This window comes from Agrilus planipennis, unplaced genomic scaffold (genome assembly GCF_000699045.2).
Source record: "Agrilus planipennis isolate EAB-ADULT unplaced genomic scaffold, Apla_2.0 scaffold71, whole genome shotgun sequence".
NCBI classification, from domain to species: Eukaryota; Metazoa; Arthropoda; class Insecta; order Coleoptera; family Buprestidae; genus Agrilus; species Agrilus planipennis.
In genome coordinates this window covers 724,858-742,498 of record NW_020439007.1, presented here as the reverse complement: position 1 = coordinate 742,498, position 17,641 = coordinate 724,858, and the positions used below count along the sequence as shown (strand labels likewise).

Below are 17,641 nucleotides of genomic sequence, written 5' to 3'. Positions count from 1 at the left end.
CTCAATATATTGTAATATATACCTGATAAGGGGCGCTGTTTCACAATCTGGGCACCAGAGAGTGAAAGGTTTATTTAACTGTTCGAATACAAATATTATTATAACTTTTTCTTTAAAGAAATCTTTTAGCAGTTTCGATTATGGTCTGATCTTGATTCTAAATAATAATATTATTTTTTGTCAGTTTATGTAGACAATAAGTAGTGGCAACCCTAAATTTTTTTGTTACTCGTATGCGTTAATATTAAAAATAAAAAGGTATTTTTAGTTTGGCGCATGATATTATTAGCCTTCTCATCCAATTTTAATTTAAAATGTAAATGACGGATGTAGTAAAATTAATTTATTATTATTGACGTCTGCTGAAGCGTCTCGAAGTAATTCGACAAAGTGTATCTTCTCTTGTGCAACAAAATACAGAAATGTAAAGCATGAAGCTCGTTTTCTACATTGAACGCCTATGAGACCTCACACAAGTCAAACAAGCAATAATTTCATAACAAATAGAAAAAGTACGACGAACATGTGTACATATAGCATGTATCGTGGGCTTCTAATATGAATATTTAAATTGTAAAACGTTTAACAACTTAAATAATTACACATTGCCAGCGATCCAAGGCGATGCGATGTTTCGAATTGAGTAATTCAAACGTTCGGTAAATATTTTCCTAATTTTCTAAGACCGCATAATTAGGCGACATAAAACGGAATAACTATGGTGTTAGTAGACATCGAGAACCTTGATAAGGTCAATAAAAGGTATTTCTAAATTCCATTTCACGAGCTGCTTTTGGTCAATATTGAAATTGGAATTGAAGTAGATTTAATACGTCTAAAACTTTTATAATATCTGCTCGAAAATGTGCACATTTCAGTTACTCAAATGAAGGTCCTTCACAACGAGAGGCTTATTAGGGATTGGGTGCTAAGGGGAGATCACAGGAATGAAGGTCCTTCACAACGAGAGGTACATTACAGTCTGGGAACTAAGAGGATATCATAGGAATGAAGTACTCTTCGAATGAGAGGTATTTTAGGGACTGAGGGTTAAGAGGATATCATAGGTATGAAGGAGCCTCCCAATGAGAGGCTTATTAGGGATTGGGGGCTGTGGAGAGATCACAGGAATGAAGGTCCTTCACAACGATATGTACATTACAGTCTACAGGAGCACAGCACCATAAGTGTGAATAACGCCGGAACGGTGTGATCTTTGACGGCACAGGCACGGAACCATATAGCGTAAATCGGCCTTTACTTGACTGATTGAAACGTATGCTTCTCCAAATTTTTTTGTTTAAACCATCATAGCCCTAGCACAACAGGAACATGACATTATATGTGTGGATGTTGCCGGAACGGTGTGTTTTTGGAACGGCACAGGCGCGGAACTAAAAGCGTGAATCGAGCTTTACGTAATTAAGACTGAAACGGAAGTTTCTATGGCTTTTTCCGTTTGAACCATCATGGCCTAAGCACTACAGGAGCTCAGCACCATAGATGTCAATATCGCCGGAAGGATGTGGTTCTCGAACGGAACAGGCACGGAATAATATGAGTAAATCGAGCTTTACATGACTCAGACTGTAACATAGACTTCCTCAGATTTTTTCGTTTAAACCTTTACTTTTTATATAAAATTTGGTAGTCTACAATGTTACCCTGTAATTTTTTATGAATATGTAATGCACATGTTGCATACTGATTGGTATGTCAAGTAGGACTTTTCACGCCTCATGTATGTATATGTTTTCAGGTGTTCTATTATGCACGTAGGTGTTATAGTGACTCATTGAACAATAAAAAAGAATCAAAATGCAACACCGCCACTGAAACGATTTACTATTCAATTCTATGCAAATTTTATTGTAGAAATTTCCAAGAGTACAAAATAACTAGGAACTCGCGCGATAAATGTCAAAGAACAATTAAAATTCCGGTTGCGTTTAGAATTTCATCTTTTGGACCCAAATGACCGTAACGTGAACTTGGTTGGTTATACGGTGACTCACTTGCTTTCCAATTTTGGTAAAAAAAAACACCGGAACGTGTCAGTCAGAAAAACATTCTCACAAAGAATTTCTAAAATTGTTTACGCGAATAAACAAATTTTACATACTTAGTATTAATTAATGTTTTACGAAATTGTAAGATTAAGAATTTTCCAAACGATTAGATAGATTATAGATGAATTATTCTGAAGTATCGGATGCTAAATATTAAAGACATGCGATATTTAATAACCTTATAAAATGTACCTAATAAATAATTAATGGTTTATTTAAAACCCACGAGCCAATCCATCTACATGGTTGTCTAATAGGTAAAATGTTTTTTAAATAAAAACTGCAGTGTATAATTGGTTATCTATCCACAATATTTTACTTAAGAAACTTTTAAATGCATTGAAGTTGTGATATTCGGAATTAATAAAAAAAAATCGGTTGTCTGTAAAGTCGGTTTACTGACGACAGTCGAACGTGACAACGTCATAAGAAAATACTGATGGAATGGTTTCATTTTTCAAAAGAAAATTTTAATTTTATTTGTTTGATAGATATTTTGTATGGATATAGAGNACGCCAGGATTCGTTTTCAGCAAGTAGATATCCACACAAGTGGACCTTGTTGAAAAATACGTAATCCTAAAATGTAGCATCGTGCTACAGATGGCGTTCACTGTGCCGTTTGTAGTATTTTCTAAATAGTTTGTCATTTTGGTTTCTAATTTTCTAAAAAAAGGAAAATTTGTTTAGTTCCTTTTAAATTTTGATTAAATATTAAAAGCTTTTGAATTGTTATCGCTGCTGAAAATGCGTACTTTATAGTAGGTGGTTCTTGATAGAGCCAGAATTCGATGGTGTTCTCTATTTGAATTTATCTAAATTTGGACTCCCCGTCCGGGCTTTTATATTTCTAAAAAAAATGTTAATAACTGTTATTAAATATTAATAATCAGCGGCGATATGTTTGATATCGTCTACAACAGTAACCACGTAAGTACAGTTATAAAATTTAAATTAACTTTTACTTTTGAGGAAATGAATATAGTAATTAACAGTATTATATTAGGTGCTTATTGTTAGTATCTACTTAATACATTGCCCCGATATTTTTGATTACTATTGCGTTCATTCGCTTTTTAATTTACTTATCGACAGTCATTAATATTGCCACATAATAAATAGTTCCTACATGCTATATTATCATTAACCATTTCACCATACTGGAGTAACTTGTTCAATACATGGGAATTCCCCAAGTAAACAGCAACGTTTGTAGGCCATTTATCCATAATTTTTGTGGTATTACACATAATTATTTTCAACAACATTTAACACAAAAAGACATGAAATTAACATTGAAGTATATTTTTGAACACGGACAGGAGCTCTCTGTAACTTACGTAACGCAAAATTTTGACCCCTACGTAGGGGGTTATAACGCCAAGCTAGACCCCTCTCCACCCAATGGACAAGTTGTTTTTCATAATCATTTTTCGTAGAAACTGTCAAAAGAAGGCATTTTACCTTGATCTTTTTGATTGTCACATGCCTACGCTTTCATTTACTTAACAAAAATTGTGAAATTGATTTAAAACCAAAATTAATGAATATACATAGACAGATAGATATCAAAATCTATTTTTTTGGGTTAGTTCGGATTGTTCTTTTATGTCAAGCAGAACCGAGAAAAAATTATTTTCGGGTTACTGTCTTGACTTACCATTGAAGTCTCCAAAGGAATTCAGCTAGAAACTAATTATTTGTTATAATTGCATAGTAAAAGTCTTTTTAGATTCATTTTGGGCAATGGATAGAATTGGTAGATTCGGTAATTTCGGTTAGGGAACATTTTCAACAATATTTCTGGAAATGCCATATCTAAAATTTTGGAAAAAATATCAAACACGAACAAGATCTCTCGTGAATGTGATATTATAAAATTCCATTTTTACTTTAGACATAGGTAGAGAAAGGGAACCCTAAAAATTATCTTCATTTAACGTGTATCATTCTGGCAGATTACATATTCATATAAACATAATATGATTTGCAGCTACTTTGTAGTAAATTTGTGGTGAAAGAAATAGCTACTGTTAAAAATGTTCTCCAAAAACGCGTTTTACAAATTTAAATTTAGGCCCAGTAACACACAATAAGTGTAATATTTACAGGATTGCATAAAAAACTTGTTTATTTACTTTTATAGATACTTTTTTTGTCAACATTACGAAATCCTATTGCACTTGGCCGATTATATTTGACCAATACAAGAGGTGCTATTCAAGAATATTATATACCACCGTATGCATGTAAATTTACTAACGTAAACGTACTTTTTCTTCTTTACACTGTCCTACTATATTGTCTAAATCCAGGACTGCCAGATGTTTTTTTTATTCCGTAGACTTATTGCTAAAATTTCCCTAGATTTCCTTTCCACAACCGGACAACCACATTTTATCTAAAATTCTTTACGTAAGGGTGAATAAAGATGTACTAGTTTTTCCTTTAACAAAACAAACTTTATTTCAAAAAAAGAAAAAACACTAAAATTTATATAAAACACAAAAGGACTCGGGATGTAATTACAACGTGTTACCAACTCTATACTAAGTTTAATCAGAAGTCGCAAATACAAGTCAGTCAAAACCCTAAACACAGGTTTCCAAATAGGCAGTCACTCAGTGCTGCAAAACTCTCTCAGAATGCCACTCTAATGTTCCAGAAGAAATCTTTTAGACGAAAGAACAAGATGAACAACTGTGTTCTATAGGTTAGTGCGCCTCGGGGTGATTTTACTGGAGAGGGTTGCTTGCAATGGTACGATGGTAGGGACGTGCTAGCTCTTGGTAGGACCGAGTTCCGCGTGGCGCCCTTACGAGCGTTACTACGGGGCATATCGGAACTACCTTGGGGTGAGATTAATACCGTTTCTGTGGTCGCGCTACATTTATATATTTTCAGTATTTACGTTTACATGTTTTTTTGCAATATGTCGGTAAAAGTATATATCGTCACTGCAGCCAACAAAGGGGAATCACATGAATCCAACTGTTATGATTTTCAAGTGGATTTTGGAATCTCTTGTTTGTCTTTAGTTTTTATGCTTTTGTTGATTCAATATGTTCCTCAGTTATTAAAAATTCCCTAAATTTTGTGTAGAATTGAATTAAAGCCCCGTTTTCTCTAAGCTGGCTCTAAATTACACAGGTATAGAAAAGTTTCCCAAGACATGGCAACCGTGTCCAAATCTAGGAAACGCTTTCGTTATGTCACTTACGAGGTCGTATGACTATTGGATGGCTTATTGACTATTATAACACGAAAACTTTCACGACACACTCTTCGGGAATACGGAATATACGTAAATTTCTATCTAATTAAAGACCTTGTCTGTCGTTTTGTTAATTCACTTGATCGCGCTACTACTGAGTACCTATACTAACTACGTAACAGAAAACTGAAAATGTGGCCAGCAAACACCATCTTTCCTTTGTTTTTGGGTTGGGACGTGACACAAATTAGAAGAATGTGTGTACTTAGAATTAGTAATTCGGTAATTTTAGTTTCTCTTTTTAGGGTTCCGAATCTCGAGAAGGAAAACGGAACCGGTTATAATATCAATTGTCTAAAACTAAACTTGATCTTAAAAAATTCTGTCCATGGTATGTTACAGTAGGAAAAAAAGAAATTATTCATAGTTAAAAATTTTGAAAAATCATGACTAAGTATCTCCACCGACGACAAACATTAGATATTAGAAAGAATAGGAGAACAGAGGACTCTATAGGCGAGATAGGTTGGTAGGACACCTTCTCACGCATGAAGGTTTGGCCAGAAACATACTAGAGGTAGAAAGGGGTGTTAAGAGGGGTAGGGATAGACCTAGATTAGATTACTCTTCACAAATAGTTAAGGATGTGGGTTGTTTAGGAAAATGCGAAGACTAGCTCAGGATAGGAAGGAGTGGAGGTGCGTGTCCAACCAGTCTTAGGACTGACGACCTTATGATGATGAAGTGTAAGGCCAAAACTCTTCTTAACATCATTAGAATAAAAGGGAAAGTTAATTCCTTTAAAATTCTTGGAAAAAATGTACGCTGTTCTTATTTTTTTATGGATGGCTTGACATTGACGATGAGGCCATAGTCAAATTTCTAATTTAACGCGTAAGCGAAACTATTTTAATTGCTCCAAAATAACTTATTTATAAAGAGCAGGCTAATAGCTAGAAAAAGATACATTTGTTTCGGTGACGGCCTTCAACAAGAAATGAACGATGATCTGCTTTCTGGGATACAGTTTATGTAATAACCTTTTGAAATAGACTGGTACATCTACGTAGTAACGAAATTGATCTTGATGTGACAGTGAAAATTTAGGCAGGGTCATAAAACAAAGATGGACTATGGATAGAAGAGGTTACAAATGAGAAGGTATTAGAAAGAGTGGAGTTAAAGACATGTTAGAAACAGAAACAAGATTAGATTAATGTCAAATATCTATAAATCAATCGCGTAAATTAACGCATACTCAGTTGTAAGGAATTGGATCAAAATTCTTTAGTTTTAGCACATTAAAATGCAATTGTTTATTTGTTTGTGACAGTGACAATATTTATTATAAAACCACCTACTGGCAAATTAGTCATAAAGCCATGTAAGAGTGACGGTAATGAAATGACACACACGGTTTACAACAATTTTAAGGTCAGAACGTTAAACTTTCGTCGCTGATCGCCAACCAGTATTAGTTATTAAAGTATTACAATCTAAGGCTGCGCGATATCTAATACTGAAAAGAAAAAACTGGGATTTTCACTTCCATTAATATTGTTGTTATTATTTAGGTATATCTGTCGTATTTATTATGTAACGATGGTGTGTTTTGTGTCTAATAATAGATGGACGTGACAAAGGTACCGAATGTAACGTAAATAATCATAATAAGTGGACTGGATATTTTATTCATATAGTATACAGGGAGTACGACGATTATTATCCTTATATTAAAGGATAGGGTAGAATAATGATATAAAGTTGGAAATATTAAATAGCTGACTTACCGGTATTTGAACGAAAGTCCCATTGTTGACCGTTGGGTATGAATACAGCGGTACCACAGGCACAGACCCATTCTTGACGTAAATAGGTCCCTGAATGGGGGTAACGTGCAGGGGATTATCGTGTACCTCCCCGTCGTCATAATAATCCGGATCGTCGTAATCTAAAACCGCGTGAACCCTTGATATCCCATCCTCGGCGCCTCCATGGACCTTGGTAAATCCTGGGGGTTGTGTGGGCGCTTGGCTTGGCAGTTGTTTGGTTTGAGGCGGTTGCCTGGGAGGTTGCGGAAGGTTTGGACCACCGTAGGGTTGGATTTTCGGTTGAACGGGTGGCGGATAGTTTCTGGAACCGCCTGCTAAGTCTTCTCGGAGGAAGGGGTTGGCAGGTTTTGTGTAAACGTATGGATTCGCGTCCAAACGGGGGGAGTAATAAGGGGACGACCCCAAAGGATTTGGGGTCGCCGCGAAGGGATTAGTATAATTGACTAGTGACATTGCTTATGTTGGTAGAGGTTTCTCGTATGTAACCATGATGATTGATCGAATTGGTGCCTGTAAAAGAATAACGTGGTCAAGTGGCAGTCAAACTCGGGTTCCGTTCTAGGGAGAACCGTAAAATGTGTCCATTTTTTTTTTTGGATTTGTAACATCTCTTGACGAGGCTTGAGAATGAACGGAGATTTTACGTTAGTTTTGAAAAGAAATTCATTCGTTTTTTTATCTTAAAGTTTTCGGTTGATTTATTTTGTTCAAAATTGATTGCTACGGTCTTCTACATGTTAACAATTTTTAAACATATAATATATGGAAAATACGACAAATGGCGCTGTAAACGCCTTAAACCTTGTTGAAGCATACGTAATCCTAAAATGTAGCACTGTACAACAGATGGCGTTTACAGCGCCATTTGTCGTATTTTCTAAAACGCGCTGTTAAGACAGCAGGCAAAAGTTGGTCTGTGTTCTGTCGGAGCTGCCTGCGACGCGCTGATGAGATCCAAAAAGATCGAAATCGCGATCCGCGTCTGGCAGTTTCGACAGAATACAGACCACTTCGAATTATTTTATTCGATTAAGCTAACGTGCCTACCACGTTGAGGTGAGCTACGCCGGGATTCGTTTCAACAAGTAGATATCCATATATTTAAATGGACCTTGTTGGAGCATACGTAATCCTAAAATGTAGCACTGTACTACAGATGGCGTTTACAGCGCCATTTGTGGTATTTTTTAAAACACACTGTTAAGACAGCAGGTAAAATTTTGTCTGTGTTCTGTCGGAGCTGCCTGCGACGCGCTGATGAGATCCAAAAAGATCGAAATCGCGATCTGCGTCTGGCAGTTTCGACAGAATACAGACCACTTCGAATTATTTTATTATATAATATATGTACTTCTATCTTCGATTAAATATATGTTAGTAATGTGAACGTGTACCAGCTGCGTGATTAACAACTTTCATTGCTCCATAATTCAAATCAATTGATCGAGCCACTTCAATCAAAACGCAATAAATTACCCGATACAGTTTTAACATTAGAAGATAATTATTTTCCCGTTATCTTTTCGTATCAAATACTACAAACAAACTATAACCATAAAAGAAATCGTTCGCTTAAAAATATACAGATATATCGTCTAATACGATATATTAGTAAGTGACCTATGGATAAATCTCGAGTTAACGGTCACTCAAACAATGCTTGACATTTTTCCTCTATTTGCTAAAGACTTAAATAGGTCAAAGTTGCGTGTAACGGATTTGTATGCAATTGCGAGATAAAGGAAAACAAAAGAAAAACGAGAATGAAAAGTGAATAAATAATAAAGATCGCGTCTAATTTCGACGTAATTACTCAAAAATTAACGCAGAATAAGGAAGATACTCAAATGAGTTTTAATCGAAAGTAGTCATCAAGATCATTGTAGGATGTTTTTAATTTTTAGTTAGTTTTGTTTGGATATACTTAGGAAAAATAGGTTATGTATTTCTAAAGTTTTCATTAACCATCTCTGCTACTGTATTGGTTGAATTAAGGACTTTTATCGTAATTTTTTTCATAATTTAAAAGTTAGGGGGATGGAATGTAGCTTGACAGCGTCTTTGAAGTTTGAAAGTAAATGTGAAGGATTAAAATCAAAATGTCTTAAAAGATTGTTAGTAAAAGGAAAAGTCGATGTTCTTAATTGGAAAAGATTTTGCCAAACAATAATAATTCATCTCACAATTACTGGAAAATTTAAACAGATGGCGCTGACGCCGTCTGTAATTGTTACTGTTACTTGTGATAGATTGTGATTTCGGTCACTATAGGATCAAATTTCTTGGGAAAATCTTGTACGTATGTTCAAAGAACCGTTAGAAACACGAGAATTTTTCCGCGTACGCCCCAAGAAAAGATGTTTCACATTAAAAATAAAAAGAGAAAACAAAAGATAAGAAACAGAAGACGAAGAAAAAAACGATAAGCGAAGAAGGTACAAAAATTTTATTAAAGAAAACAAATGCCCGATAATAAGATTTGCTTTTCGCATAAAAATCCGTGTCAGGGCTTTAAGAGTCTCTAAAGTCATTGTGCATGAGGGAAAAAGTGAACGGCTCGGATATACATTGTATCATGATGCATAACAATAATATTGATCGTTTACGGAAAGTGATATAAAATAAGTTGCACACATGTCCGTAATGGTTGATAGAGCGTGGGTAAACAATGCGATCGTATATGTACATATATCTACAGGGTGTTTGTGAAATGGACTTACAAGATAGGATAACAATTGTCACTTATTTGTTTCAAAATAAAACGTTTTAACACTACAAAGTACATAATTGAAGTTGGGTGACCTACTGATGTGTTCACCGAAATCTAGAAAATTTTGAAAGTACTTTCTCAAACAAAATTAATTCCATTAGCGAATTACATTTGTCCTTCGAGATGGATTATCAGAGATTATTCCAGATAGAATAGTCACAACTATTTGCTATCAAGTACTATTGTCAGATAAGTCAAGACGGAAGGAGTAGTAGGGATATAAAGCAGAGAATAGCGGAGGATCGAGTCGCCTTCAATAAATAGAAGTCACTTCTACGCTCGCGAACGGTTAATTTAGGAATTCGAAAATGTTTGTTAAAGGTATATGTTTGGAGCGCGGCGCTTTACGGGTGCGAAACAGACACTGGGCGCTGCAGAAGAGAAAAGGTCAGAAACGTTCGAAATGTGGTGTTACCGGCGAATGATTAGGATACCGTGGATAGAGAAGGTTAGAAATGAAGAGGTATTGGAAAGAATAGGAGAATAGAGGACTCTGTGGAAGTCAATAAGAAATAGGAGAGATAGGTTGGTAGGACACCCTCTCAGGAATGAAGGTCTAGTCAGAGACATATTAGAAGCAGAAACAGGAGTTAAGAGGAGTAGAGGTAGACCTGGATTAGATTACCATTCTTAAATAGCTCAGGATTTGGGTTGTTCTAGTTTTAGGGAAATGCGAATATTAGCTCAGGATAAGAAGGAGTCAAAATATATAGGAATCCATTGCTCAGTCATCAAAATCGATCAGTAATTAGCCACAATAGCCAAATGAACTTTGACGCCCGTAGCGGACAAAACTAGCAATAATATCCCATCTCGAAGAACTGTATTAGAATAGTTTTTCTTTTTTATTAAATAAGAACTCAGTTTTTATTGAATTCAACAATTAACACATCTTAATACATAACAAAAAATTAAAGATTAAGAAACAAACAAAAATTGATGACTTTATTGGCCGATTTTAAAACAAATATGTATGTAATTCCATAAGCATAATTGTAAAAAAGCAAAAGTTACTAACAAAACCTTAACAAGAACTCATTTTACGATTAGTGTTGCGCGTCGTATAACAATAAATTCAAATGATTTTTGTTCTGATTATTAATTGCAGTTTGCGAAAAATTAATTAATAAGTGGCAATAACTAAATTTATTGGACGTTAGTATCTTATGCATGTTCTATATTTTATTTGGGGCAAGGTTTTTAAAAAGTACACAAGAATAGGTAACAACAGAAAAACCAATCTGATTCTTTTTTTTTTGTTCATGGCAATCGCTCAAGCGTTTAATCGTTCGTAAAAACAAACAATTTCCGACATTCTTTTTATTTTCGGCGGCGTCTTTTGTCTATCGTCGAAAGTGTTGTATGATATGGTAATAGGGTGTCATCCTCATTAACCGAGCCATTTGTATTCCTGTACGTGCGATAGACGATCTCTTTGACGGTGATATTAAAATTAGAAACTGCATTCGAAATGATTCATTGTTATTCTGATTGCACGTATGCATCTCAATTGTTTGTTTATTTTCCTCGAGCGATTTTCGTCTAGACCGAAGTTTCAAGACTCAGAAACAAATGAAGAATATAAATCAATTGTTTATAACTTAATGTCATATCTACAGCTTTTATAGGAATTTACAGAAACTTGTGATAAAGAACTTGGTAAAGACTTTCGCGGCCCGTCATCGGTTGAAGTTGCTTCCTAACGTTTCGCTATCACTAGTGGCAAACTTCTTCAGAGATCCTTCCACATTCGGTGAGAGTAAAACAAAATGCAACGGATGTTGCGCGCTCAGCAATACTATTAAGGCTGCTCACACACATCACGGTCATCGGTCGGAATAAGCCACGAGTGACCGTTTCTAGTGGCTGTAATTCGTGAACGCTTCTAGTGGCGACCACTAGTGGTCGAGCGAACGAACGGCCTTACAGTAGCGTTTAATGACGACTATACGTGGCGAATGCTGCCGCCCACAATTGACCGTTTCTAGTGGCAAATAACAGGTGATCGGATGTGCGAGCGGTCTTACAATAGGTCCCACCAGTGGCAACCACGCGTAGCTACGGCTACCGCTCGATGTAAGTCGGAATTGACCGTTTATAGTGGCAACGACAAGTGGCCAGATGTGCGAGCGACCTTACAATAGCATCTAGTGACGACTACTAGTGGCGATAACCAATGGTCAATATAAACTACGCGTGACCGCTTCTAGTGGCGACCACAAGTGACCGAGTGTGGACGTGGACTTAACAGTAGCGTCTAGTAGCGTTCACAAGTAGTTTCGGCTAGGAGTTATTATAAACGACGCGTGGCCGTTTCTAGTGGCTGCCACAAGCAGCCGGGTGCTCGAGCAGCCTTACAATAGCTTCCAGTGGCAACCACGCGTGGCAACGGTTATCGGTCGGTATAAGCAACAATTGACAGTTTATAGTGGCAACGACAAGTGGCCAAATGTGCGAGCGACCGTACAATAGCATCTAATGGCGACTACGTGTGGCGATAACTAGTGGTCAATATAAACTATGCGTGACCGCTTCTAGTGGCGACCACAAGTGGCCGGGTGTGGACGTAGACTTACAGTAGCGTCTAGTAGCGACCACAATTAGTTTCGGCTAAGGGTTATTATAAATTACGCGTGGCCGCTTCTAGTGGCCGCCACAAGTAGCCGGGTGCGCGAGCAGCCTTACAATAGCTTCCGGTGACAACCATGCGTGGCAACGGTTATCGGTCGATATACGCAACAATTGACAGTTTATGGTGGCAACGACAAGTGGCCAAATGTGCGAGCGACCGTACAATAGCATCTAATGGCGACTACGTGTGGCGATAACTAGTGGTCAATATAAACTACACGTGACTGCTTCTGGTGGCGACTTCAAGTGGCCGAGTGTGGACGTAGACTTACAGTAGCGTCTAGTAGCCACCAGAAGTAGTTTCGGCTAGGAGTTATTATAAACTACGCGTGGCCGTTTCTAGTGGCTGCCACAAGCAGCCGGGTGCTCGAGCAGCCTTAAAATAGCTTCCGGTAACAAGCACGCGTGGCAACGGTTATCGGTCGGTATACGCAACAATTGACCGTTGATAGTAGCAACGACAAGTGGCCAAATATGCGAGCGACTTCACATTAGCGTCTAGTGACGATTACGCGTGGCGGTAACTAGTGGTCAATATAAACTAGGCGTGACCGCTTCTAGTAGCGACACAAGTGGCTGCGTGTGCGAGAGGCCTTACACTGGAGCATAGTAAGGACCACGCGAAGCGAGGGGTAGTGGTCAATATAAAGTAGTAGTGACCATTTCTACTAGCAACCACAAGTAACCGAATATGCGAGCAAAAGAATATTAATTGTTATTGTTATAATTAAGACACAGTTCATGTGTTTACAACTACNCTAATAGTACGGTTTGTCGTTGTTGCTGTTGTCATCTCTCGTAGCTTAGTGGTCAAAGCATTGGCGCGTAAAGCCAAAGAGCCCGCGTTCGATTCTCGGCGGGGGTGTGTCAACAGCAACAAATTTTTCCTCATTAATTTAAGGAAGTGTGTAGTGGGTAAAAATTCACAAATGAATTTTCAGAATAATATTTCATATTAAAACTAACTCACTTCTAAAAGATATCTAAAAAAATTGTATGTATGTTTAAAAAGGTTTTATTTATTTTTGCTTAACATTTCGTATACTCTTCACCTTGGTTTTCCTAATAAAAATAAGAATTCAACGAAAATTGCTTTTGATTAAATCAAAATAATTCTCAGTATCTACTCCATAAATACACCGCAGATACAACTGAATAATTCACACGTTACTTTTTGTCTTAATACTCTGTGAGTTTAGCTTTTCAGTTCGATTTTTTTAAAACGATTTTTTTGTTTGCCTTAATTAAAATTCCGTATAAACGTAGTATTTTTTCTTCTCGGAACACATTCCCTTGTAAACGACCTTCAACTTTTGCCGGGACAACGGCAACGTTACAACAAAACGAGTGCAATTTTCCTTTATAAAGGTTTACGTTTGCACTGTCTACAGCATTACAATATTGATTAATATTTCGCTTATTTCCGAACGCGTTCAGTGATTGCAAACCAACCTTGATTGGCACCCACGCCTACTTGATCTCGAACACCGTCGTCGTCGTCTCGATATACCGTTCAAAAGATATATTACCAATATTGCTAAATTACGTTTAAACAAAGTTACTTAATGTTGTTATTGTTAAAGAAAAAAAAAAGTAGTTCAGTGTCTACTCTATTATATAGGGTACATGTATTGACTATTCGAACACCTGGCCACTTGTTATCGCCACTAGATACGGCCACACGCAGCACTAACCGTCGCCACACGTAGTCGCCACTAGACGCTTTTGTAGGATGCTGATTATCGCCACTTTTAATCAATTATTTAACCCCAGGACCTGGTTTTGGTCAATTTAAATATTCAAAATAATATCAATCCCAATGGGACGCGTTTTTCTTTAATAGGGACTCAATAAGATTGCTTATCTGTCAACAACATCGAGTCGGAGTTGATGGTTAAAATGATTTGTGACATGAATTGCTTAGGGTTCTTGAAGTTTTAAAAAAGACCAGAGCAAGACCAAAAGTTGTTAATAAATTACACATACTAGTTTAAACGGTCGCCACTCGAAGTGGTTTACATCGACTACTAGCAGTCGCAATGGGTAGTCGCCACGAAACGTTACTTTGGGAAGCTAGTGGTCGCCGCTTTTAATAAATTGTTTAAGCCAGGTCCGGACTTTGTTTATTTTATACACTTCGACATGAAAGCTCGTGTTTCATTTCCACCAGCCAGTAATGCTGGTGGGCGGGCAGTCCCTCTGGACTACGTCAGAGCGTAGGGCGGAAGACCCTCTTCAACCTCCTTTCAGGAATCGTGAGAATGGGTGGGTGGTGGTTCGGGTGAGAAAGATGAGACGGACGAAATGAAGACAGAAGAAAATGAAAGATTATCAGTGGAATATTACTGCCCCAGCAAGTGATCCGAGGAAACCACAGAAAAACTTAGACCAAGGCAGACGGACCCGGAATCGAACCGGCGTCCTCCCGAATGCTAAGCAATAATCTAAACCTCTAGGCCATGCCGTTCGGTTAACATCCAAGAAACTCCTTATCCTTATATATAAGGTCCAGTCAGAGTTACTTTTGTGATCTATTGAACCACTGTTAAGGCTACCACAGCATTCAATATACCGTCCTCAGCAAGTGGCCGGTTCTAGTAATGACCACAAGTGGCGTGTGGAAACGGCTTTATGAAAGGCACCAGATAGGGAAGGTAGAATTTTCTTTATAATTACTTAATTTAACAAATATAAATTATTGAATGCTCATTTAGAGCGCGATGAAGAAGACTTCAACATTAGACACAACTGGGTGGTAGACAATTTTATCAATTTGAATGTGTGCACATTTGCACCTAATTTAATTTTTCCAATATATATTGAATTGCAATATTATTAATATTTGGTGTATGCTTGTCTATTCGGTTATTTATTATAACCAATTTATTAATTAGTATTTGTTAACTTTCATCGCGTATTTTGTAACATTGTTTAAAAATTATTCAATACATAGGTATTTACTGTGTCAATTACCGGTAATAATTTCGCGTTTTAACTACATATAGTACAGTTTAATGCAGGCTCCGTTTCTTTCCATATTTACACATAATATATACATAATAGCTATCATTACCAGACAATGGTGTATTAACGATAATAACACAAATTAGGGTTAATTTTGTAATACATAATACTAACGCGTTGAAACATTCTATAAATAAATAAATATCAGCATGTACGGGGTGTTTTTATAAGAATGTCAAATTTTAAGACTATTTCCTGTATGCGTAGTTATAGCGGGCAAAATTAAGGATTGAAATAGACGAATCAACTCCAATAATTTGAAATATGATATACCTCTGATTCGTTAATAACTGAAACATACGATATAACTGATTTTTTAGTTGAGACATTCAACAACGTTGATTCGCTAACAATTGAGGCATAATGTAACGCTGATTCGACAACAATAATTGAAGTACGATGGCCTCAATTTGTCTGTGATAACCCCGATATTTCAATGGAAACATATAACTGCGCCGTTTCGCTAACAATTGAAACATAACGTAGTTCAGATTCCATAACAACTGAAACACGATAGCGCTAATTTTTCAACAACTGAAACATACGATAACTCTGATTCCTTAAATGAAACATACAATACCGCTGGTTCACTAACAAATGAAACACAAAACGTAACGCTGATTCGATAACAATTGAAAACTGAAACCTCTGATTCGTCAACAACTGAAACCTCTGATTCGTCAACAACTGAAACATATGATAGCACTGATTTTTCAATTGAAACATACAACAACGCTGATTCGCTAACAATTGAGACATAACGTAATACTGATTCGATAACAATAATCGAAGCACAATAGCGTCAATTTGTCTGCGATAGCTCTGATATTTCAATGGAAACAATTGAAACATAACGCAGCGCTGATTCGATAGCATTTGAAATTCGAAACCTCTGATTCGTCAACAACTGAAACATACGATAATTCTGATTTATCAATTGAAACGTACAACAACGCTGATTCGCTAACAATTGAGACATAACGTAACACTGATTCGATAACAATAATCGAAGCACAATAGCGTCAATTTGTCTGCGATAGCTCTGATATTTCAATGGAAACAATTGAAACATAACGCAGCGCTGATTCGATAGCATTTGAAATTCGAAACCTCTGATTCGTCAACAACACTGATTCGCAACAATTGAAAGTTAGAAAAGCTGTTTTAAATAATTGAAGCATTTGACAATGTATTTGATTAAGTATACATACGTGGTTGGAAACGTATTCAGTTTTGTAAAACCTAATAAAAATAACACGCTTATACAGGTACATGGTGGGCCTAGTTACATAATATTACTCTGATAAATTGATTGTTGTGCATACTTTAATTAGTAATTAATTATTTATTATTCCCAATTTTTTGTTGTTCCGCGATTTTTTCAGTCTATATTTATTTCCAATCAGATAAAGGAAAACATTATTGTGGGCATTGTTTACATTGTCTCGTCTGTCACCTGTCCACAAGTGCGTGTCTACTCGATTGGATTTGCTTAATGGATAATTACATCACTTAAAATATTTACATTGTTACATTTTGTAAAGTGTACGCAGTAATAGATACGCAGTTGCAGATACAAAAAAAAAACGTACTGAGTGTTTCGCAATTGATATATTCTTTTTTTAGAATTACATTTTTCCGTTTTATCTTGATTCAAAATGTGTACAACTCTTGTTATAAAATAATTCAGGCGTCTGTCTGTCTCGTCTGTTTGTCAAAATCGATTTTCTCTAAAAGGACAACGGAATATTTAAATTTCTGGTAAATGACTAGATGATGGTGGGATCAAAAGAGGAGGTCTCCCCCCACCACTGTACCATAAAAAGTTCGTGGCGGTCTCACCTCCATAAAAAGTTATGGGGGTTAGATGATGCCCCCCCCAAGGGTGTGGGGGTAGAGGGGGATCGAAAGAGCGTGGTCGCCTGAGTAAAACCCCATAAAAAATTTGCGGCGGTCTTACCCCCATAAAAAGTTATGGGGGTTGAAAGTTGATTATTTTGACAATTTTCATACACTATAATTCAAATAAAATTCAATAAAAAAATATTTTCAGACGGGTGGAGGTGGGGGATCGAAAGAGGGTGGTCACTTGAACAAAACC

General features: G+C 36.6%; 2 protein-coding genes across 2 annotated transcripts in view; one reads left to right on the top strand and one right to left on the bottom strand.

The window, feature by feature from the left end:
* LOC108732619 (serine protease persephone-like) overlaps positions 1–17,641 on the top strand; it is a 55,601-nt gene that overhangs the window by 12,070 nt on the left and 25,890 nt on the right. The window lies entirely within an intron of this gene.
* The window catches only part of LOC108732564 (protein spaetzle 3), a 102,492-nt gene that overhangs the window by 72,030 nt on the left and 12,821 nt on the right, over positions 1–17,641 (bottom strand). The window contains exon 2 of the mRNA XM_025976050.1: positions 7,074–7,625. Within this exon, the coding sequence (XP_025831835.1) occupies positions 7,074–7,568 (495 nt within the window). The 5' untranslated portion in view covers positions 7,569–7,625. The remainder of the gene's footprint in view (positions 1–7,073; positions 7,626–17,641) is intronic.